Here is a 24,880-nt window from a genome sequence, read left to right as displayed (position 1 = left end):
ACTTTTAACTTAGTATTCCACTTCTGTGACTTTTTCTAAAGAAAGAAAACCAAAATGCAGTTAGAGTTTTATATTCAAAAATGTTCTTTTAAGCACTTTTATAATAACATGAAATTAGAAATGGTTAACATAGGCAAATAGTGAAAGTATGGTTAATCTATACAGTAAAATGTTATATTGCCCTTAGCATGGACACAAAAAAGAAAGATAGATATGGAATACTACTGTGACTGGTTCTTGAAAAATGAACCTAAATCTTATCAAGCCTCTAAATCTAACAACCAGTATACAGGAAATACAGAGGACAAAGGAACATGTTAAATGTCAATAGGGAGATTAATCAGCAAAATCCAAAACTTAGGAAACTACAAGAAAATTCCATGTTTTTTTCAACAAATAAATTTTAAGAAAAATATTTAAGAGGCATGGGGAGATCTCATAGATAAAAGAAACCAATTTGAATGAATTTTATTTGGCTTGTAATTTAAACAAACTGAAACTACTTATGAGATATAATAATTGGGCAAATTTGAAAATTAACTATATCTAATGGTGTTAGGGAATTATTAATGTTTTCAGTATGATAGTAGTATTGAAATACATTATCTGTTTATTGTATCTGATGCCTAGAATTTGTTTCAGTCTAATCCCAGGTTGGGTGGGTATAGTGAAGGGTGGAGAGGAAGCAAGACTGGCGCTGGCCATGTGTTGATGGTTTAAGCCAGGAAGTGGGTGCCTGGGGCTTATTTTCCCATTCTCTCTACTTTTGTGTGTGTTTGGAATTCCCACAATAAAATGTTCAAAAACAGTAAAGTAGGAAATTTTTAGCTTATTGTAAATGAAAAAGAACATGATATACATAAGTAGATTTCAGCTATTGTTTTTTAAATACAGAGAAAAGAACCACAAGGAAATATACAAAATGTTTGCAGCGGCTGCTTTTAGGTAGTGAGATTATGCATGATTTCATTAATAAAGTTTTATTGTATGTGTAAATTTATATTCTTAACAATTTTTACAGTGAGCACTTTTAAATTTTATGTATTTAGTGATTGGTTCCAAATTTAGATAATTAAGAAGATATACATAGAGTGGAACTGGCTGTATCCTTCATTTTGTCACCTAGTTACTCCCAGAACTTACCAGTGTTGTCCATTTCTTGTATATCCATGTGGAAGATGTGTGTATCCTTTATTTAAACATGCAAATTGTAATGTACTAGACACTATTTTGTTGTTTCCGTTTAACAACATATCTTGGACATTGAGCAATATGTATACATCAAAGTGCTTCCTCATTGTTTTACAGCTTCTTAGCTAGTCCCTTTGGATGGACGTACATGTTTGATGCTTTAAACAATACTGAAATGTTTAACCTTGCATGAATATCAATTTACACATATGCAAGTTTGCTTATAGAAAGAATTACTAGTTGTGGAATTGCTGGGTCAAATTATATGTATACTTGTGATTTTGATAACAGTTCTCAGTTGCTGTCTGTATAGAGTATGTAGGCACAATATGGTAAAAATTGATAGGTTTTATTTGCATTGCTCTTGGTATAAGTATGATTGAGGATCTTTTCAGTTACTTAAGAGTATTTTCGCTACCTCTTTTGTGAACTCTGTTCATAGCCTTTGCAACTCTTTTCTGACTGAGTTATTGAGTAATTCTCTTAATAATTTCTAAGAGCACATGATGCATTTTGGAAATTAGCTTTTTGTCTGCAATATAAATTTCCAATGTTTCCCCTAATTTATTTGTCTTTTTTTTTTTTTTTTTAAGATTTTATTGGGGAAGGGGAACAGGACTTTATTGGGGAACAGTGTGTACTTCCAGGACTTTTTTCCAAGTCAAGTTGTTGTCCTTTCAGTCTTAGTTGTGGAGGGTGCAGCTCAGCTCCAGGTCCAGTTGCCGTTGCTAGTTGCAGGGGGCGGAGCCCACCATCCCTTGCAGGACTTAAGGAGTTGTACCGGCAACCTTGTGGTTGAGAGCCCACTGGCCCATGTGGGAATCAAACCAGCAGCCTTCGGAGTTAGGAACATGGAGCTCCAACCACCTGAGCCACCGGGCCGGCCCCAATTTATTTGTCTTTAATTTTTAATATGGTTGGATTTCGGTTGTTCTGCCATACAATAATTTTTTTTTTTAATTTTATTGTCAAATTGATCTGTTCTTCTGGGTTTTGTGTGCTTTTGCCTTCCTAGAGATTTAAATTTTTATTACTAATTTTTACTTAAATACTGGGTGTATCTGGAATATATCCTAGTCAGTATGAGGTTCAGGTCCACTTTAACTTGGTTTCCAAATGGCTACCAGGATGGCCCACAGCATATTTTTCCCACTAATTTAAAATGTCATCTTTATCAAATTCTAAGTACCCAGGTGTTTAATGTGTATATGTTACTGGCTTCTCCATTATGGTCCATGGATTTATCAATTTACATTCCAGTACCTTAGCTTTAATTATTGTATCTTTATAATACATTTTTAAATCCTCTGGAGGTAGTCCTTCCTCACTCCTAGAATTTTAATGGCTCTTCTTGGTTCTTTGTTTTTTTAGTGTTAACTTCCAGCTTCTCTAGTTCAATGCAAAATTATTTTGGTATTTCTATTATTATGGCCTTAAATTTAAAGATTAACTTAGGGGACATTGACTTTTTAATGCTGCCATCACATCCTGTCATCTATGATCATGGTATGCCCTTCTGTGTGTTAGATTCTTTTGTTTCCCTTGGTAGCATTTATATATTTCCTTTATTTAGATCCTGCTACATTTCTTGTAAAATTTATTTCTACATTTTTGTTTATTGCTGTTATAAATACTGTCTTTTCTTGCATTATATCTTTTGATCACTGTATATATGAAGGCTAAAATAATATATTCATTGTGTGCTCACTCATTGTTTTAAATTCACTTATTCTAGTAGTTTTTCAGTTGACATTCTTGGATTTTTCCAAATGTAATGATTATATATCATATATGTATAAAATCATACCATCTACAGATAACTCTTTTCTTTCTAATACTATTATTTTTATTTATAATTATGTTAATATAGTATTTTAATCAGAAAAATCATTTAAAGTACATGATTTTTGAAATAATGCATAGTGTAGCCCTGTGTAGCCCTGAATATATCCTCTTAGTAAGTAAAGTTAGACTTCTTGAAGGTGTACATATTCTGAACTCCTTAATAAACCTCTAAAGATACTTAATGTTACTTTTTCAAAAAACCGCTTTCTAAAAAATGAGATATTCACATTGAAAATAAATGTTTTATTAGTGATGTTTAAATATTGAAGAATTTAAATTGCTTTTTTCCTCAGGATCAAATGGCCATTGCATGTGGATCGCGAGCTCATTTGAAGGAAAAATCCATTGCTCAGGTGAGGCGGAGGTGTTCAGTAACCATGTGCTTCAGTAGCTTCTCTTCACATACACATTAGCAGAAAATAAGCTTTCAGACTTAGTCTCATAAAAATGAGGTTCCTCTCAAAAGAAAAGAAAAGAATTTTTAATTTGGAAAATTGACGATGGAGTAACACATTTAGGAATTGACTTTTCTTTTTTTTTTTTTACATGAGTATCGACATCAGAAAGGTCCAAACCTGTAGAGAACTTTAATTAGTTTATTTGAGCCAAATTGATCACAATTGGGGAAGCAGAATCTCAACAGATTCAGAAAAGGCTGTGGAGAATGGCAGTTTTGCAACTTATTTTATATATTAGAATCAAAGAAAGAGGCCTAATGAGGGTTACATGAAATCATTTGGTGGTAGATTAAGGGGGTGGGAGAAAGCAAAGTGGGAAAATCTCTGGGATTGGATAAAAAGTAACATGGAGAGACACCTATTTCTTTTATATTGGTGGGTATAGGATAGTTAACAATTAAAGATTACAGCACATAGAAATGGTATTCGGGGAACAAGATAACAATGAGGGGTTCTGTGGTCTGTTGTGGTGCAGCGGTTGTGCCCTGAGGGTCTGGAAAAAGGGATTACTCTGACATTCCAAGGGTATGTTATCTTAGATGCACAAAAAGACAACAGATAGGCTCACTTAAGGCAAAGAGTGACCTGTGACTACCCGCCATGACCCGTGTTTAGTTAAGGAATTTTTATGTTCATACCATCCAGCGAGGTTAATTTTGGTCTCTTCGTTTGTAGGGCCCACCTTGCTGGCCTTCCCAGAGCTTGTCAGGTTCAGTAAATGGCCCCTTTTTTGTCCATAGGAGTACACAAGTAGAATGTACACTTCACTTTGACAAAGAATGCAAACAGCTCTTTTGATTTCTTTTTTTAAGACCCAAAGAAAGAGTCCTCATTCAGTTACCATATAAGGCAAACTTTTCCAAGTGATGCATTTTGAAACTATCAACTTGCTTTTAGGTTTTTTCATATTGACACACTTAAGCACTATATTTCATTCAAAGTAAAAAAAAAAAAAAAAATTTAAACTTTATTCCTCTTAGAAAAACACTATACCTTAAAATTTGATAAGTTGTAACTGCCCTTTTTAGAATTTTTTTTTTTTAAATCACTGAAGACAATAATTCTTCATTTTGTAATTTGTAAATTAGGCTAGAAAAGCTGGAGTAACTTGAAGGAATGAATATTATTAAGGAATTATTCTATGCAATTTTTAAAAATTTTTTCAATTACCATTAGCATACAGTATTAGCTTCAGGTATACAATGTACTGATTAGGCATTTATTTTATTTTATTATAATTATTTTTTCACTTAAAAATATAGGCCTAGTATGTAGCCCAGTAATTGTCCATTATATTCTTAATAGTTCATCTACTAGAATAGTCAAGTAGATCAAGAATAAAGCTGTATTTTTCAGTGTACAGTCAAAATTATCTGGGGAGGGTTTTTTTCCTTTTTTTTTTAATGCATATTTCTAGGCCAATCCTAGACACATTGAATCAGACTAGTAGCTATGGGGCCAGGAGTCTACATTTTTAACAGTTTCCCAGGTTACCCTTATGCATACCAGAGTTTTAGAGCCAGTGGAATGAAAAAGCGAACCTTTCCCTCAATGATTCTAAAGTAAGATATTTAGAAATTCTAATTTTTGTCAAGATAAATCGATGGCAAAGTCATAAAGCCTCTTAAGGATTATGCTTAAATGTGGAAACCTAGATTCTCCTTTTTTAAGACATAAATGGTTTTAACATCTTCAGCATTTGGTCCAGTATTCTGTATCCCTATAGATTCTCATTGGTATTCGAAAATAGTTGATCTATTAACCATAGAGAATATCACACTTCTAGAAATTTGAAACTGAAAGAGTATAGAGATTAGCTAGTCCAATTTCATCATTTTACTGATACATGAGAGATAAAGAAAATATATTCCAAGATGTTCAGCACTAATTATAATTAGTTATAATTATAAAATACTAGAAGCTATAAATTGTTAAATTCTAACCTTGGAAAATACAGATATTTCCCCTGGATAAAATGTCATGCAGACAATAAAATAGATGAAAATGGAAACGATATAATAATGTGGGGAAATACCTAAAATATTAGGTTATAGGAAAAAATAGTATGATATTGTAAATACAGTATAATTGTATAAAAATATGCAAACAAAAGCATTTAATGAAAATAGGCTGAAATTAATTTAATGGTTTTGTGATTAAATTCTTTCCTGTTTAAAAATAATGTATCAGTAGGGGAAATAAAGAATAATCTACTTGGTGAAGGATAAAGACAGATTGGAGAAATAGGAAGCAGTAATTAGGAAGCTGTTGAAGCAATTGAGGCAAAAGATAGTTGGGACCTGTGTTTATTGTTGGTGGCAGTAGAAGGAACTGGCTTTTTGGGTTTTATTTTTAATGGTGTACATTTTTTTCACTTAGAACTTCCATTACTAGTTTAAAACTCTGAATTTTTTCTACAGTAGTATTTAAGTGAGACTGCTATGGTCTAAATCTTCTTTTACCCAGTACTGATTTTAGCCAGACATCAAGGGTCCTATCCCAGGGTCTCCGTGTTTGTAATTTATCTTGTCATCCATCCATCCATTCCTCATTTCTAAAACTAAGTGATTGATTTAGTGCTTTTGGAACTCACAGAATTGGCTGCTACTCTATAGAACGGAAGGATAAACTGATCCACTGATTAGAGATTAGCAGTTGTCTCCTGGAGATGCCGTGTATAACTGCTACCCAGTAGGCTTGTAGTTCAAGTCCAGATGATCTCATAGAACTGTACCTGTCTTATACCTACCGTGTTTCCCCGAAAATAAGACCTAGCTGGACCATCAACTCCAATGCGTCTTTTGGAGCAAAAAATTAATATAAGACCCAGTATTATATTATATTGTATTATATTGTATTATATTGTATTGTATTATATTATATTATATTATATTATATTATATTATATTATATTATATTATATTATATTATATTATATTATACCGGGTCTTATATTAAAATAAGACCAGGTATTATATTTTATTTTGTATTTTATATTATTATATTATACCCGGTCTTATTATATTAAAGTAAGACCAGGTCTTATATTAATTTTTGCTCCAAAAGACACATTAGAGCTGACGGTCCGACTAGGTCTTATTTTCGGGGAAACACAGTAGAAGTTCCTCTCCAAAAGGAAACATCCATCTGCCGCATGTGCAAGAAACCGCAGCATGACCTCCCATTTCTGAGCCACTCAGGTGTTTTTGTAATGTGCTATAGGTAATATAAACCCTTGTATGGTGGACAGTGAAAAAGTTATAAAAGAATTAGTAATCAAGATAGTAAAAGCTTAATTACAGTTTTCAGTCTTACCTCTCCTAAATATCTATGTACATATTCTCTCTTGGAAGACAAACATGATACAGCATTGATGGAGTCTTTTAGCACCCTTAAATGTATTCATATACCCATTTGTTCTGTTTAACAGTTATAACAATAATAATGTTTATATTGTCTGGGTATTCTTGAATTTATCATTTTTAAAAGATTCAATAAAGAATCCATTCCTATCTATTCGATGTATTTAGATTTTCTTTGATGAGTTATTGCTTAAGTTTTGGGGCTTCTTTGAACTTCTTATTTTAAGATAATGAAATTACTAATCAGCTTTAAATTTTACCTAAATTCCTTGTTTATATGTCATAAACGTTAGAAAGATTATTGTTAATATTGAAGTAGTGAATGTTTTTTCCTTCGTTTTTCAGTATCTACTTCAGAAGTTCATATAACTTCTATGACTTTAACTTTCTTTAACTAAATAAGCCTATCCTATATTTTAGATGTCTTCTAAATTTTAAGATATTTTGCCAAGTTTTTAAAATTAAAGATCCTTTTGTATTGTGCTGAGTGGAGTATGTCAGACAGACAAAGACAGATGCAGTGTGATTTCACTTGTATGTGGAATCTAAAGAACAAAATAAACAAAACAGAAATAAACTCATAAATACAGAGAACATTTTGATGGTTAGCTGGGTGGGAGGGGTGTTCAGGGTAGATATTAAGGGGAAAGATATTAAGTACAAATTGGTTGTTACAAAGTATAATAGTTATGGGGATGTAGGGTATAGCATAAAGAATATCATTAATAGTATTGTAATAACTACGTGTGGTCAGATGGGTTCTAGATTTATTAGGGTGGTAAATGGGTTAGAGGGCTGGGTGAAAAAGGTGAAGGCATTAAGAAATACAAATTGGTAGTTACAAAATAGTCATGGGGATGTGAAGTAAAGCATAGGGAATATAGTCAATAATATGGTAATAACTGTATAGTGCCAGGTGGGTACTAGACTAGTTGGGGGGATCACTTCTTAAATTATGTGAATGTGTAACCACTATGCTGTACACCTGAAATTAATATAAAATAATATTGAATGTCAACTATAATTGAAAAATTTTAAAGGGGGTAAAAGGTGAAGGGGAATAAGAGGTTCAAATCTCCAGGTATAAAACAAATAAGTCATGTGGATGTAAAGTACAGCAGAGGTAATATAGTCCATAATATTGTGATAGCGTGGTACGGTGTCACATGGTTGCTGGACTTGTCATGGTGATCACTTCTTTAGGTATATAAATGTTGAATAACTATGGTGGACACCTGAAGCTAATATAATATTGTATGTTAGCTATATTTTAATAAAAATCTTTAAAAAATAAAAAGATCCTTTGTAGTTTATCTTGTTATGCATTTAAATATGTTACAAATCAAGTAAGTTAAGGTATTCATGTGAACTCCATTATTTCTAGTTTTTTAAAAATAACCATATTCTAAAACAAAAAAATCTACCAACATCCAAGCAAAAAGCAGCTATGAGTCTTTTTGTTTAATAACTAGTAAGCTCACCTATCACATTAAAAATTATTCAAGGAGAATAGTTTATACGTATTACTTTTCTACCTTTTAATTTTTATTTTTCTATCTTTCAATTTCTATTTGTTCCTTTCCTAAGCATAAATGCTCTTTTGGAGGTTAAATCAATCAACCAGTATTTATTGGAAGTATTTTATATGGAAGGCACAGAGCAAGCTGTTGTGAGATTCCCAGAGTATTTTAAGATGAGGTTTCTGCCCTATCTGCTTAGAGAGGTAAGACATATTTACATCAAAACATAGCTAGTGATTCTGAGAAGTGTTAGATCCTTTCAAAAAGTTTGTTTTACATACCTTATAGATAAGTATTTTATTCTGCCTCCCCTTCTTGTCCTATTTAATACACAAATGAAATTGTGGTGAGAAGGTTAAAGTGAGCTTTCAAGCTTCTTTATTGAAAACATTTATTGAGTTCCTGTTACTTCTTGTGCCAAACACTTGGCTAAAGACTTTAATATTATCTCATTTAATCCTTCTAATAACTTTGTGAGGTAGACATTTTTATTCCTATTTTATAGATGAGGAAACTTGGACTTAGAGAGTGGAAGTAACTTGCTCAGAGTAACCTGCTAATTATTAATGGAACCAGATTTGACTATAGCAGCGAGCTTAATTAATTCAATAGTTTAGTTCTACTTATGTCATGTTGTCAGTGTTGAGTCATGGTTCTGTTACATGACAATAGTAAAAGCTATGTGAATGAAGAATGACACTAAAGATTACAATTATGAAAAACAAAAGCCAAAAGGAGAAATGGGCCTTTATTTACTACTACTGTGTTTCCCTGAAAATAAGACCTAACCGGAAAATAAGCCCTAGCATGATTCTTCAGGATGACATCCCCTGAACATAAGCCCTAATGCGTCTTTTGGAGCAAAAATTAATATAAGATCTGGTCTTATTTTCGGGAAAACATGGTATGAGATACTAAATATTCTACATAGACTCTTAACCGTGTTTTCCCGAAAATAAGACCTAGGCGGACAATCAGCTCTAATGTGTCTTTTAGAGCAAAAATTAATATAAGACCCGGTCTTGTTTTACTACAATGTAAGACCGATTCTTATATAACATACTGTGTTTCCCTGAAAATAAGACCTAGTCGGACCATCAGCTCTAGTGTGTCTTTTGGAGCAAAAATTAATGTAAGACCCAGTCTTATTTTACTATAATATAAGACCAGGTCTTATATAATATAAATAATATAATACTGGGTATAATATAATATAATATTATAATATAATTCCGGGTCTTATATAATATAATGTAAGACTGGGTCTTATATTAATTTTTGCTCCAAAAGACTCATTAGAGTTGATGGTCCAGCTAGGTCTTATTTTCGGGGAAACACAGTATCATTCCATGGGTCTCTTAACTATAGAAAACTTTAAGAGATGCTGTTTTAATCCTAAATATGCAAGTCTTGAATACAATGATAATGATCTATGATCTATTTTTATTATGATTTAAAGTTTGCAGTATTTCATGAATAATTGAATATTATGTCCTGTTAAGTTCTAATATAAAACTAATCACTAATAACACTAGTAAATACTCAGGATTTAAAAACTAAGTTTAATAAAAGTATTAAAGAACTTAATTGTTAAAATCTAGTTAATTAGACATCTGTCATACCTAATTAAAGACTGGGTTTTTCTTTCAAATTTCTTTCTAGTCTCTAACTTTTGTGACTTTTGTGACATTACACTGTACCTCTTTCATCAAATTTTTTTATTAGGTAGGATTGAACTTCAGTTTTAAATCTTACTGTTTTGTTTCTTCAAAATAGTCTGGTTAACTGTCACCATTTTTGAAACTGAAATATATTTGGGGCAAAGGCACAAAATGTGTAGGGGAATGAGATGTTCTCCCAACTCATACGTAGTAGCCCCCAGGGCTATGCTTGTTAGATTAAAGCTCCGACCTTTCACAGATAATGTGATTCTTCTTGTCTGACTCAAACTCCAGAAAATGAGCTAGGACTGTTGTAGTGCGTGCCTCTGCCCTTCTCTAAGTAGACAGCATCTGCATGGTTTCTATAATATACTTTGCCAGTGAAGCTAGTGGAACAGTGGTGTTCATATGTAAGATCTACCCAGTCAATTAAATATTAGTAGCAGTTGTCTACAACCAGGTGTTTTCAATTTCTTTACAGGTAAATGGAAAAGTCATTTATATTGTCTTTGTTTCAGCGTTCTTACTTCCGTACTCTTCTCATGTATGGATTCCACTTTCTGGTGTGGTTCCTTTGTGTCCAAGGAATCAGAGACACACAATGTGGGTTCAAATTATTAACTCGAGAAGCAGCTTCACGGACGTTTTCATCTCTACACATTGAACGATGGTAGGTTCCTAACTAGAATGTATCTGGTATATCTTATTATACAGCAGTTATTCCAGGTAATGAGCTGCATAATGAACATCCAGGTTTAAACAAAATTGATGCTTATATATGTAAACTTATCTGTGCTTTATACTTTTACTGGGTTGGGACCTTATTTTGAAAATCTCAAACCAAACATCAGGTATAAAGTTATGAATTCACCTTAATTATGGACAGTACAAATTGAGAGGCCTGAAAACATCTTGTTTCCCTTAAGCTTCCTTTTTTTCTTTGTGGAAAAAAATAGAAAGCTCAGAAATATCAAAGCAGTAGAGGGCACCCATTTTCTCTCCTTTCTTCCTTTTACAGGAATAAGTTCTCCCTCCTGCCTAAAACCAATCTTTCAACCTCTGCATCCCCTTCCACCTTTTAAGAACCTAATCCTGTTTGCTTATTTTTCTCTTCTACTTTCAGTCTTTCCCCTCAGCCACATCTTTCCCGTCACTTTTTAAAACAAGTTTCAATTTCTCTTGCCATTAAAAAGAAATCTCTATTGACACCCCTCCCCCAACACCCCTCCAGCTCTAGCAGACCTTTTCTGAGAGTGGTCTGTATTCACTGTTTGTTTTCTCCTCTCACACTTCTCACCCCACTATGCAGATTTTCCCTCATCCCTCCATTTAAACATCTAGTTACCTTCATGTAATTAAATCCAGTGGTCATGTTTATAATATGACCTCTCATTATCTTAATTAACCCATCAGCAGTGTTGATCTTTCTGATCTGTCTGTTTTAAAATATGCTGTTCCCTCGGTATATCTTTAGCCCCAATCTCTCCTCAGTTGTCAGCCTGTTTAGTGAATAACACACAAAAACTTGAAACCTTGGAGACAGCCCCTCCGTATATCCATTGCATGACCAGGGCATGTGGATTTTAGCTTTTATGTCCCTCCATTTTCCTTCTGTCTTCACCACCACCATCCAGAACATCATCATCATTTCCTGTGCTGCGGCCCAAAGGGACTTTTCAAAAATTAAAAGTGATCAATCAAATGCACTTCTTCTGCATACAATCCTTCTGGGGCTTCCCATGGCGCGAGAGGGACCCTGGTATGCAGTATCAGTACTGATTGCCTAGTATGGCTTGCCTGGGTCTGCGCATGCAGACTCTTCCCGTCTCGCCACCCCCTTTCTCAACTTCAGAGCACGCTTAGGACATCTGGCCCTCACTCTCCAAACTAGGTCAGACACCCCTAGTTGTGCGCTGTTTCAGTACCATAAGCCTCTCTGTCGGATCTATCACACATGTAGTTTTTTCTTGTGTAATGTTTCTTTTTCTCTATTAAAACAGAAGGTCCACAAGAGCTCAAATCCCATCTGAGTTTGCTTACTGGTGTATTCCACTGTCTAAGAGTGCCTGACACATTGCAGGCACTCAGTAAATATTGTTGAAAGAATTAATGCTTAGTGTTAGTCATGGGTCCTGTGTGAATTCTGTTCATGGTGGGCATCTGCATAATTTTTCCAGTAGATATTCCTTTTTGTGGTCTCTGAACTTTTGTGCATTTATTTCCCTAGAAATAGATAACATAACCCCGCACCCCCAAATAATGTTAGAGAAACTATACTTTCAGAATTCAAATTATCACACCTGTTTGTAATCTTCTTTACCTAGATAAAAAAATGTTAAGTATATTTGGTCTTCAAATTAAGATACATGTTTCTATTGTGTTGAAGAATAAAATATACTGACAGTTAATGAACTCCAAAATCAGAAAATCTAATTTAACGGCTACTCTGGAAGTAAAGCCCTCCCTGTGCATTAGATATTTCACAATCAGCTGTGATGTCCAGAACTAGGATCAAAGGACTAGGTTCTTTCTAGTTTGAAAGGAAGGATTTGCAAATGGAAAACATTAGGATTAGGGTTGGTAACTTAAAAATCATGAAGGTTCCTTGTCAGGATTGTTCTAGGGCAGCATCAGCCAATATAAATATAATATGACCCAGATGTAACCCATTTATGTAATTTTAAATTTTCTAGTAAGCCATATTAAAAAAAAAGATGAACTTATTTCAATAATATCTAAAAGTATTGTCATTTCAGCATGCACTCAGTATGAAAAACAGTGTGAGATATTTTACATTCTTTTCTTTGTACTATGTCAAATTATAGTACAGCTCAGTTTAGACTAGCCACATTTCAAGTACCCATTAGCCACATGTAGCTAGTGGCTGCTGTATTGCACAACACAGTTCTAGGGTTTTTTGTTTTTTTTTAAGTTGAACATGTTTTGCATTTTTTTCTTCTTTAAATGTTATATTCCTGTGCATACCTTTTATTTTTTAATAATTTTTTATTTTTTCATAGTTGACATACAATGTTATATTAGTTTCAAGTGCACATCATAGTGATTAGATGTTTATATAACTTACAGAGTGATCACCCCAGTAAATCTAGCACCCATCTGACACCATACATAGCTATTACAATATTATTGACTATATTCCTTATGCTGTACCCTACATCCCCATGACTTTTGTAACTACCAATTTGTACTTCTTAATCCCTTTCCCTTTTTCACCCATTCCCTTCAACCCCTTCCCATCTGACAACCATCAAAATGTTCTGTATGTATGAATTTGTTTCTGTTTTGTTTGTTCTTTTTGTTTGTTTTTTAGATTCCACATATGGTATTTGTCTTTCTCTGTGTGACTTCTTTTACTTAGCATAATACCATCTAGGTCTGTTGTCACAGATGGCAAGATTTCATTCTTTTTTTATGGCTGAGTAATAATCTGTTGTGTATATGTGCCACCTCTTTATCCATTCATCTATTGATGGACACATGGGTTGCTTCCATATCTTGGCCATTGTAAATAATGCTGCAGTGCACATACGGATGCATATGTCTTTTAATTAGTGTTTTGGATGTCTTTGGATAAATATCCAGAAGTGGGATAACTGGGTCCTTCACTGTCTCTTGTTAAAGCCTTTGTTTTAAAGTCTATTTTGTCTGGTATAAGTATTGCTACCCCTCCTTTATTTTCATTTCCATGTTCATGAAATAATCTTTTTCTATCCCTGTACATTTATTTCAGTCTGTGTTTGTCTTTGGATCTGAAATGAGTCTCTTTTAGGCAGCATACCCTGTTTCCCCAAAAATAAGACCTAGCCGGACCATCAGCTCTGATGCGTCTTTTGGAGCAAAAATTAATATAAGACTGCATCTTATATAAGACCCGGTATTATATTATATTATATTATATTATATTATATTATATTATATTATATTATATTATATTAATTATATTAATTATATTATATATTATATTATATTATATTATATTATATTATATTATATTATATTATACCTGGTCTTATATTATATAAGACCCAGTCTTATGTTAAAATAAGACCGGATCTTATATTAATTTTTGCTCCAAAAGACACATTAGAGCTGATGGTCCAGCTAGGTCTTATTTTCAGGGAAACACAGTATATAAGGGTCTTGTTTTCTTATCCATTCAGGCACCCTCTGTCTTTTGATTGGAGCTTTTAATCAATTTACATTTAAAGTAATTATTAATAGTATATAGTTATTGCCATTTTATTTATATTTTTTTATCTTTTTTCCTTCTTGAAGGAAATACTGGCTTGGTGGTGAAAACTTCTTCAGCTTTTTCTTGTTTGGGAAGCTGTTTATTTATCCTTCAATCCTAAATGATAGCTTTGCTAGGTAGAGTAATCTTGGTTGTAGGTCCTTGTATTTCATCACTTTGAATATTTCGTATCAATCTCTTCTGGCCTGCAAAGTTTCTGTTGAGAAATCAGCTGACAGTCTCATGGGAGCTCCCTTGTAGGTAAAGCAAGGTAATTGCTTTACTCTTGCTCTTAAGATTCTCTTTTTCTTCAACCTTTGGCATTTTAATTATGATGTGTCTTGGAGTGGGCCTCTTTGGGTTCATCTTGGTTGGGACTCTCTGTGTCCTCCTGGGCTTGTGTGTCTATTTCATTCGCCAGGTTAGGGATGTTTTCAGTCATTATTTCTTCAAATAGGTTTTCAATTCCTTGCTCTTTCTCTTCTCCTTCTGGTACCCCTATGATGCCAATGTTGGTACACTTGACGTTTCTCAGAGGCCTCTTAAACTATCCTCATTTTTTGGATTCTTGGGGTTTTTTTGTTTGTTTTGATTGGGTGTTTTATGCTACTTTATCTTCTTAATCACTCATTTGATCCTCTGCTTCATTTAATCTACTGTTGATCCATCAGATGTATTCTTCATTTTAGTTCTTGTATTCTTCATTTTTGACTGGTTCTTTTTTGTTCCATATCTCTTTGTTGAAATTCTCATTGAGATCATTGAACATCCTTATAACAAGTGTTTTGAACTCTGCATCTCATAGATTGCTTGTCTCCCTTTTGTTTAGTTCTTGTTCTGTTCTTTTATTTGGGACACGTTTCTTTGTCTCCTCATTTTGGCTGCCTCCCTGTGTTTGTTTATAAGTATTAGACAGCACTGCTGTGTCTCCTGGTCTTAGTAGAGTGGCCTATGTAGTAGGTGTGCTGTGGGGCCTAGTGCTACAGTCTCCTTGGTCACCTGAGCTGGCTGCTGCAGGTGTGCCCCGTGTGTGGGTTGTGTGTGCCCTCCTGTAGTAGTTTAGCCTTAGTTGCTGTTTGAACATCAGTGGGAGGGATTGATCCACAGGCTGATTGGGTGTGAGGACTGGCCATGACTACAGTGGAGGAGCTGTTGTGCAGGGGCTGACCCTACAGAGCAGAATTAGATTTAGCAGGGCTCTGGAGCCTGCCAGAATTGCCCTTTGGGTGTGTCATTTGTGGAGGTGGTTGGGTGGTGCTTTGCTGTGGTCGGAAGCTGGTCACCAAGTGTATTGGTTCTGGGAACTCTTGGGAGGAGCTCTGGTGCAGGCCAGGATCAGCCACTGCCTGACCCCTGCCTGGGGCTACTTGGTATGAGCTACAAAGTTATGTGCAGATAGTTGCCACTTGTGCTGGGTTTGGAGGTGTCTCGGAGAGGCAAAGCGGCAAACCAAAGCCAGCTGCTGCTAGTGCCAAATTGGGGCTGCTTAGCAAGAGGTACAGGGCATGCCAAGGCCAGGTGCTGCTTGTTTGGGGTTTGTGAACCTTTGAGAGATTTTAAGAAAGTCCACAGCATGAATCAAGACAGTTTGTTTGGCAAGTAACTGAAAGTGGCTTGGGTGGGTTCGCAAGTTGGATGGGGTGGGGTCTCGGGATCCCAGAGCAGGGTGAACGATGTTAGCCAGGTTGATGGAGACACAGATATGGCTCCTGCATGCTGGGGGTGAGTTGGGGCTCAACAAAGGAACAATGGCTTCTAGCAGCACTTCTGTCTATGAGAAAGCTACCCAGCCACCCCTCACCCTGAAACTAGACAACTCAGTTCCTCCCGTATGTCCCTGGTGTCTTTCGAGCTGATGCCTCAGTACCAGAGCTCAGAGTGAGTGAGTCCATCAGTGAGTAAGTCGATGCGCAGGCCCTTTAAGAGGAGCACCTGAGACCCCAGCCACCCTCCGGCTCACCCAACCACAACCTCTGCTGGTTTTCACAGCCAGAAGTTATGAGGACTTCTCTCCTTGGCACTGGAACCCTGGGCTATGACCCCTCACTCCTCATGGCCAACTTCTGCAGCCAAGATGTCCCTCCTGATTTTTAACCACACATAGGTGTGGGACCATCCTGTTCCGTGTCTCTGCCCCTCCTACCAGTCTCAAAATGGTTTCTTCTTTAGGTCTATAGTTGTTGTAGGACTTTGGTTCAGCTAGACTTCAGGCAATTCTCAATGATGGTTGTTCTATAGTTGAGTTGCAATATTTATATGGTCATGGGAGGAGGCAGACATAGTGTTTACCTACTCTGCCATCTTGACTGGAAGCAGTGCATTATTTATTTTGGACTTGGTTGACATAGTATTAACCTGACTTAAAATTTTAGCCTCTCATATCACTCTTTAAGGTCCAATTATGTTTATTTTATATCTGTAAAGGAGAACCACCAAATATGCGTGAATCAACTTGATTATCTGTGTACCATTCACTACAGTAAAGTTTTATCAGTGGTTTTCATTTAAACATCTCTGTTGCACGTTAAATCAAGAAAGATTAAAGAAAAGATATATATTTTCTCATGCAGCGTAATAAGTTATAGAAACCAAGTTGTGCCTCTACTTATTTCCATAAATATCACCTTAGAATTGTTTCTTAAAGTATTTATTCTAAAGATTCATTGAAGATTTTCTTCTAACTTTCAGAACATCCAAGTCAAATAGAGTGTCTAGGTATAGAAAACATCAAGAATTATCGCTGAAGTTAAAAGACTAGGCAACTCTTTCATTCATAATTACAGACTTGAGTATGGGTAATGTTAAGTATTAAATATATATATATATGTAATTTAAATAAAAAATATATATATATAATTTCCATCCTCAACTGTACTTTACCTAAATTATTTCCATTTAATGTTGAATTATAATTTGACTCAATTTATGAGTAACTTTAAAAATGAATTCTTCAAAATGTACTTTCTACTGATGAATTCTTTCTATTTTTAATCAGTGTAATTAATATATGTTTATAATTTAAAGTCAGTTCCACATGGCTTATAACAACAACAAAAACAGTTTTCCCTTGCCCCATGTCCTTCCATCCTTAGCCCTACTCCCCAACTATAGGCACTTTCAATTCTTTTCTGTTTCTTTGTGGTATTTGCTTTCATACTCAAAATAATGGGTCTGCACAGCTGTATCTCTGTTTTTTTCGATTTTAGATATTACTTTCCAAAACAGGAAATCAGTGGATACTCATGTAATTCTCTTAAACTTTTCTATACCCTCCACACGTATTTTCCTAATACAGTTTTAAAATAATTTTTGGTTAGGTCGGTATTGATTGTTACAGCTATATAAAGGTAATTTACATTTGAATCCTAGGGTACAATATGAGTATTACCTTTCTTGTAGTACTTTTTGTTTTCTTGAGCATAATAACTGGAGTTTTTTGCTTGCATTATTTTACTATGGATCTGTCACATACTCATGCTTATGCTCCGTCAGGAGTATCAATTCTCTCTCAATGTCCCAACACAGCAGATTATGCGTCAGTTTCATCTTTTTCTTAGAGACATCTCGTTGGCTGCACCTTTCTAGTTCTCTGGCCTCCTACACAGCTCCTGTCATCCACCTCCTTTTCCTTGGTTTACAGCCCTATTGTACTAGAGTATATCCTCTGTTAAACTTACTAAAAATAGGAGAAAGGAATTTTGAGATGTTTTGTGTGGAAAACTATCTTTATTCTACTCTCACACTTGTTTAATAGTTAGCTGGAGAAAAAAATTATAGGTTGGAAATCATTTTTCCTCAGGATTTGAAAGCATTGCTCTGTTGTCTTTGGTACTCTGTTTCTGTGGAGAAGTTCGGTTCTGTAGATAATATGAATCTTAATTCTTTATCTATGGTGTGTTGTTTCCACCCACACCTTTGGAAGCTTTTTCTTCATAGTGTTTTGAAATAATGATTCTGGTACTTCATGTGGCTCTCTTTCATTTACTTTGTTGAGTACTCAGTAGGCCATCTAAATCTGGAAACTCCATGCCCTTTAGTTCTGAGAAATGTTCTTTACATTTAACAATCTTCTCTTACTTTTTCTCTGTCCTCAAAACAGATGTGGAACCTCCTTACTGATCCTATAATTTCACGTTCTCTCCTTTTTTCTATTTTTCTTCTTTTGAAGAGATTTTCTCAATTTTACCATTCAACTCTCCTTTTGAATCTTTATTTCTGCTCTCAAAATTTTAGTTTCCTTTTTGTTTTCCAGTATTCATTGTTTAAAACTCTATTCTTGTTTCATGATTACAATATCTTCTACTACTTCTTTAATCTCATTTAAAACTTTGACATTTTCTACTTTCCCTGTATTGTTTGTTGCTCCAGTTTTTTTTTTATCTTGTTTTTATCATTAAAGTCTATCTTCAAATGTCTTTACTATGATACTTATAAAGCTCATCAGAAAGTGTGTTCATGGTCAAAGCCTCTGATTGTCTAATAGACTTCACCACAGATTAAATAGTGGGGCCATTTTTTGTGCGAAATTCCCACCTGTCATTATCTTTTGGGCTAGTCATTTTCATTAAAGAGAGCCTTCAATCTTCTGCTTAGGAAATATGAACCAATTGGAGGAAAGGAAAATCTCATTTGTATTTTCAGTGAGTCCTCCCATTTGCAGCCCCACCTGCACCTCCACTTGAAGAGTCATTGATACAGCTGATGCCTGAGCCTTTGTGGGGGGCTCGGTGGTACCTATTAGCCTGCTTCTGGCTTCTCTCACTGCCATTGTCTACTCTCCGTTACCAAACGGAGCTTCTTTCCCACTTCCAAAAAAAATTTTTATTACTGTTGTCTCCTTCTTCTTGTGTTTTTATTCCATCGTTTTAATTTTAGTGGGATTTCAGGAGGGAGCAGTAGGGTACGTGTGTGTCTGTTGTGTTTAGGAGTCTCAACATACTCTGTTCTCCAGGAATATATCTCTGCATGAGATAATAGCTACAGCAGGAACTGAGTAACAAAAGGAAGCATGGTGGCTCAGCCGTCCCCACATTTGTAAAAACACATGAAGGCATCTTAGTCGGAGAATATATATATATACACACTGCTTATACTGCTCCTCGTACTGCTTCTCTGTAATAGCATAAGGTTCTATCCAGAAGTACTTGGCATTTTAATTATAATGTTTGCTTTGGTAACCAATTGGTCTCTTACTTATAATATGGTGATAAGAGCTGCAATTAAAAAAAAATAAATATCACATCTTTTAAAATGTTTAAGGGGAGAAGGATATAATAAAAATAATAGTTTATAAGATGAATTGTCCTTTCAGTTTTTTAAATATAAAGTAATTCATTGAATCAGAGCTTTCCCCCTTCATTCTTATTTTGTGTCTTTGGTAAGTCACTATTACTGCTATCCTTAGAAAAATATTGATCATCTTGTTCAGATTATTGAATATCGTTAGAACTAACTCAGCCCACTAGGTAATTTTTTGTTTTTGTGTTAAAGGAGAGTGTTAAGGATTAAACTCCAGGCTTAATATTCAAACTATTTCCTCCTTTCATGAGTGTCACAATTCTAGTTAACAGAAGTTTTACATAGTCCTTTTAAAAGCACAAAGAACACTTCTGTAGATGCTTTTATCTTCTTAAGTAAATATTTTATTAGGATAAGAAAAAGCATTAAATGTTTTAAAAAATTGTTTTCATATTGAATTATCCAAATACTTGGGATTTAAACTAGTCGCATAATGGACGGTTGTGGTAGTATGGCCAAGCATACAAACTCCCAAATTCAAATTGTCTGGGTCAGGAAATCAAATAGAAGTGGGCTTTAGGCATTTTCTTGTCTGTGCTAATATTTTAAAACCAAGCACTGCAAGTTTGAATTGTGTTCCATGCAGTCTAGAAAGTGGGGTCTCAAGGATGACTCAAGGATGAAACCAAAATGGTGAAGGACTTAGCGCTTTGGGACAGTTAAAAGAGCATATAGAAGTAGAGCTCAGGAAGGGGTGCTTCTCTTTTTGAGCTTAGTGCCAGTGAAAGGAAGCAACTGGATGAGATAATTTTGTAAGTATAATAGTAAAACTTCTGAGTCAGGATTCAGAAACTTGAAGGAGAACAGATTTGACCCAAACCAAGAGGCTGACTGAAGAGGAGCTTTAAGAAAAAGCCTATCTCATGGGTAGAAGGATGAACTGAAAATTTAGACTAGAGATGATTTTAACAGTGTATATAAAAACGAGACAATACATCCAATTCCTATGTATGCGTTTAGTTCCATTCAGAGGGCATTTCAGACTAGTCTAAGCGGGCTTCTCACTTTCAGTAGGTACCAACACTATTGTCCAGGATGGCATGGGGAAGGGAAAAGGAAAAGACAGGCCCTAGGTGCCCTGTATGTAGAAAAGCAACCTTGATCCTCTGGTGGTAGAAGAATGGAATCAGATAACTCTGAAGCGGTTGAGAACATTCAGTCCATGAGCTTCTCAGAGCTCTTGTTTTATTAGCTCTCTCAATCAGTTGGAAATGCTATCAAGTCTGTACCCTGAGCCAGTTAAAGCCGGGATGCAAAACCATCAATCTTGAAAATTTCCAAAATTAAATTTTCTCTTGGGGCGCAAGAGGCTGATTTCACCTCTGGGAGTTTCTGAGTTGTGATAGAGGCACCATATTTCTCATTTAAATGTTATGCAGTGACACACCAGATTATTTTATTTGCCTTGAAGCTCCTGAACTGCTTAGCTTTTATTTGACCTTATGTGAATTTGACCTTCAGTTTTATAATGTAAGCTTTACATCTGCCATGTAAGTTTCTTTAAAACATGCCAAGGTAGAGATTCAATTACACTCTATTTATCTTTTAAAAAATAAATACAAATATATTTTCTATTTCAGGGCATTTGATGTGGAACTTCTTTACATAGCACAGTTCTTTAAAATTCCAATAGCAGAAATTGCTGTCAATTGGACTGAAATCGAAGGTGAGTGTATTGTTTCTGTTACAGCTGATCCTAAGTGGGGGATGGGGGAGATGTGAGACAATACAGCTGTCCAGTAAAGTCAGCTGCTTTAATGTCCCCCGCCCCCATTAGGGCCTCCTCAGCTGTCTGGACACTGAGAGGCAGTTCCATAGAGCATGCTGACTGCCTACCAATCCCCTCCACCCTCCAGCTGCCTTACGTCTTCTATATTGTTTTCAGTCTTGGGGTCTTCAGTGGGCCTGCCACCCTGCCCAAGAAATTCAGTCGAACTTGCTGCAACAGACAAGATCATAATGATCTGAGGCTAAGAGTGAGGTTGATAGTCTTTTGAGATAAACTTTGTTTTTACCATTTTTTTAGTATTGTATTATTTCATTACTCAGTGAATATCAATTAAGTACCTAGAAACCACTATGCGCAGCTAAATAAGGAATTATAATTGTTGTTATTCCAAATGTCCACGGTCCATTTAGAGCCAATTTTTAACTGGTATCTGTACATATGTCCAAAAATGTAAAGCTCTCTAAGATCTATAGTAATGTGAAATCTATCATAATTCTTAATTTCCGTTCAGAAAAGATTAGACAGTTCTGGCTGTGTGGAATTTAAAATATATTCTAGTCTTCTCTTTGCTTACCTTCGAATGATCCTAAATTCACAGTTACAGTTGCCTCTATCCCAGCTGAGCGTGGCCTGCTCTTGGAGCCATTGTTGCAGTAAGCCATTGATTGCTCTGTAACCTCAGACGTTTAGGGACAGAAAGAGGTTAAGAACCAACATGGAAATCATATAAACTGCATGGTCTAGAATGAATTCCAACCTCTTTCGGAGTCTTACTGATTCATTGATTTGACCGTAGCAGCCCAGATCAGAGGGGATGGCAAGCCGGTAAAAGGACGGCTCAGACTTGGAATGATCAGCTCTGTCGGTCTGTGTTAATCCATGTCCAGGACAGACTCCCTGGGAAGCTGAAGTGGGGAAAATAAAAATGTTTTTTGTATTTACATCTTTTGCTCATTTGCATTACAGAGATAGCATGTCTAATACGAGTTATAGGTACCTCAAATTCCTCATTTGTGGGATGAAGATGATATTTGCCCCTGGTTAATAATAGAGAATATGGCTAATGTGGACAGAGAGCTGGGATGGTAATGTTTTCAGAAGAAGAAAGCTGCTGTCAAATTCAGAGCAGTGAAAAAGTACACTTTGAAGATAAAGTGTAATTAAAATTGTAATGAAATTTTAAACCTCCTGACAGATGTTCATTTATCTGCAGGTATAGGCCAAGTAACAGTTGTAACAAGTAACACTGTGACGTGTGGATCAGATATTTAATTAGACTGGTATTCCCATGTAGCCTGGCACAAAGATCTGGACAGAATTGTCTTATGTCTGATCATAGGCTGTTTTTTACCTTTAAGATGTAGAAATAATCTTACTTTTATGCTCTGTCCTTAGTTGTTTTGCATGTATTACTAGTTTTCATTACCCAGCACTCAAAGAGGAGTTTTTGTATTAGTCATTCCCAGAACCCTCGACCATGTAGTCAGTCCCTCCTCCCTTTAGCAGGGCCATCTGAACTTTTCAATTTAGATCCTCCCAAGTTTCATTTAACTTCAGGATGTGTTGGTTGTTAAACATCAACTTTTTAGAGAAGCCACTTCAACATTGAAGAAGTTTCATTCTTTTGTCTATGATTTAAGTAAAATTAAGGTGGATGTGTTCATTAACTTGTGGTAATCATTTCATTGTGTGTGTGTAAATATATATTTGTATATATATAAAATCATTACATATATATATATAAGTATTACATTGTACACTTTAAGTATATTTCCATGGATTTTGTCAGTTATACTTTAGTAAAGCAGGGAAAAAATACAGAAAAAGAGAAAGCCAGAGCCCTTGGCCTTTAGTCGGGAAATCGTCAGTGATTAGTATTGTGATCTTGGCCATGACACATTACCACCCAGCACCCCAATTACTTTACCTGTAAAATCACACGGGGTGGAGGGGAGGCTCCTGACTTACTGAAAAAGACACTTCCAAGGGGTGAAGTCAAGGAATATGAGATATTAAAACATGCTCAAAGAGGTGAACTTTATGTAGTCAGCTGGGCTTGGCACGTTGCCATTTGCCAACCACAGGGCAAGAAGAGGCCTAGCTAAGATAGTATTTATTTTAGCTGATTGAGAGTTTTTGGGACAATTAGAATAAAAATCAGGTTTTTGTCCTAGATTTCTTATCTCAGATTATTAGTCTATACCTGTATTATGTGTAGAAGTATATTTGATTCTCTGTAGTATATATGAGACTGAAAAGTAGTGTGTAAAACATGAAAATTTGTCTCCACAAAATCATTTTGAAGTGCACAGATGGAATTAAATGTTTAACAGACATACATAAATACACACATACATAACCATAAGTAATATAAATAAAATTAAGGTGACTAGAAGCTCCCAAAGGTCATGTAAATAGTTTTAAACTGATATATTTTCTCCTGAGTTTATTTAAGTTAATTTATTTTTAATTATTTTTGAATTGCAGGTTCTAAATTAGTTCCATTTTGGAGCTGGCTACAAATGGGCAAGGACCTACTTTTTATACGACTCCGATATTTGACTGGTGCCTGGAAGCTTGAACAAACCAGAAAAATGAATTAGGTTATTTGCCATGTTTGATTGTATTATATATCAGTGTGACATTATTTCATTTGATTTAAAATTTTAAATAAAGCTGGAATAAACCTGTACCATTGTCTGCCTTTTGATCGTCTTAAAGAATTAACTGCCATAAGTAAAAATTTTTAAACCTTAGACAAAAAATATTTTTTAAGGTGTTTGTAACAAAAGTCAGATTTTTTTTTTTTGCTTTAGCAATTTTGTTTATTTACAAGGTGACAATTAAGTTCGCGAACTCATCCTAGAAAAAGCGCTACATACCTTATTGCTGAATATCACTATGGTCACCTTCGAAGTACTCCCCTTGGGAAGCTATGCACTGATGCCAGTGCCTAGTCCACTCTTCAAAGCAATTTTGCAACTCTTTTTCTGGAATGGCCATCAGAGCTGTCATCGGATTATGCTTGATGTCCTGAATGTCATCAAAATGTCTTCCTTTCAATATTTCCTTTATCTTTGGGTAAAGAAAGAAGTCATTGGGGGTCAGATCAGGTGAGTAGGGAGGGTGTTCCAATACAGTTACTTGTTTACTGTCTAAAAACTCCCTCACAGACAGTGCATGAGCTGGTTGGTACATTGTCATCAGACAAGAGCCATGAATTGTTGACGAAAAATTCAGGTCATCTAATTTTTTCACGCAACATTTTCAGCACTTCCAAAAGGTAAACTTGGTTAACTGTTTGTCCAGTTGGTACAAATTCATAATGAATAATCCCTCTGATACCAAAGAGGTTAGCAACATCGTTGCAACAAGGTCGCGAACTTAATTGTCAGATTAATTATCACTATGATTCTAAGAAATGTAATTTCTAAATAAGACAGAAGCAATTATTCTTTCTCTAAAGTGCCTTGCATAATTCTCATGAACTTAAATACAAACCACAGTCATGTAATAGTGTTCAGGGATTTAAAAAATAACATGTTTAAATATATACAAATTTAT

At 35.0% G+C, this 24,880-nt stretch overlaps 1 protein-coding gene across 4 annotated transcripts in view; it reads left to right on the top strand.

Moving 5' to 3' along the window:
- ALG5 (ALG5 dolichyl-phosphate beta-glucosyltransferase) overlaps window positions 1-24,008 on the top strand; it is a 43,020-nt gene extending 19,012 nt beyond the window's left edge. For all 4 annotated transcript variants that reach the window (XM_019736595.3, XM_019736596.3, XM_074330009.2 and 1 more), the window contains 4 exons: window positions 3,330-3,389; window positions 10,556-10,707; window positions 21,168-21,253; window positions 23,804-24,008. In XM_019736595.3, coding sequence (XP_019592154.2) covers window positions 3,330-3,389; window positions 10,556-10,707; window positions 21,168-21,253; window positions 23,804-23,919 — 414 coding nt within the window. In that variant the 3' untranslated portion in view covers window positions 23,920-24,008. The remainder of the gene's footprint in view (window positions 1-3,329; window positions 3,390-10,555; window positions 10,708-21,167; window positions 21,254-23,803) is intronic.
- The last annotated feature ends 872 nt before the right edge of the window (window positions 24,009-24,880 follow it).

Source organism: Rhinolophus sinicus, chromosome 16, assembly GCF_057876585.1.
Source record: "Rhinolophus sinicus isolate RSI-liver-muscle chromosome 16, RSI-T2T, whole genome shotgun sequence".
Lineage (NCBI taxonomy): Eukaryota > Metazoa > Chordata > Mammalia > Chiroptera > Rhinolophidae > Rhinolophus > Rhinolophus sinicus.
The sequence above is the reverse complement of the archived record's forward strand: the minus strand, read 5'-3'. Positions and strand labels throughout refer to the sequence as shown.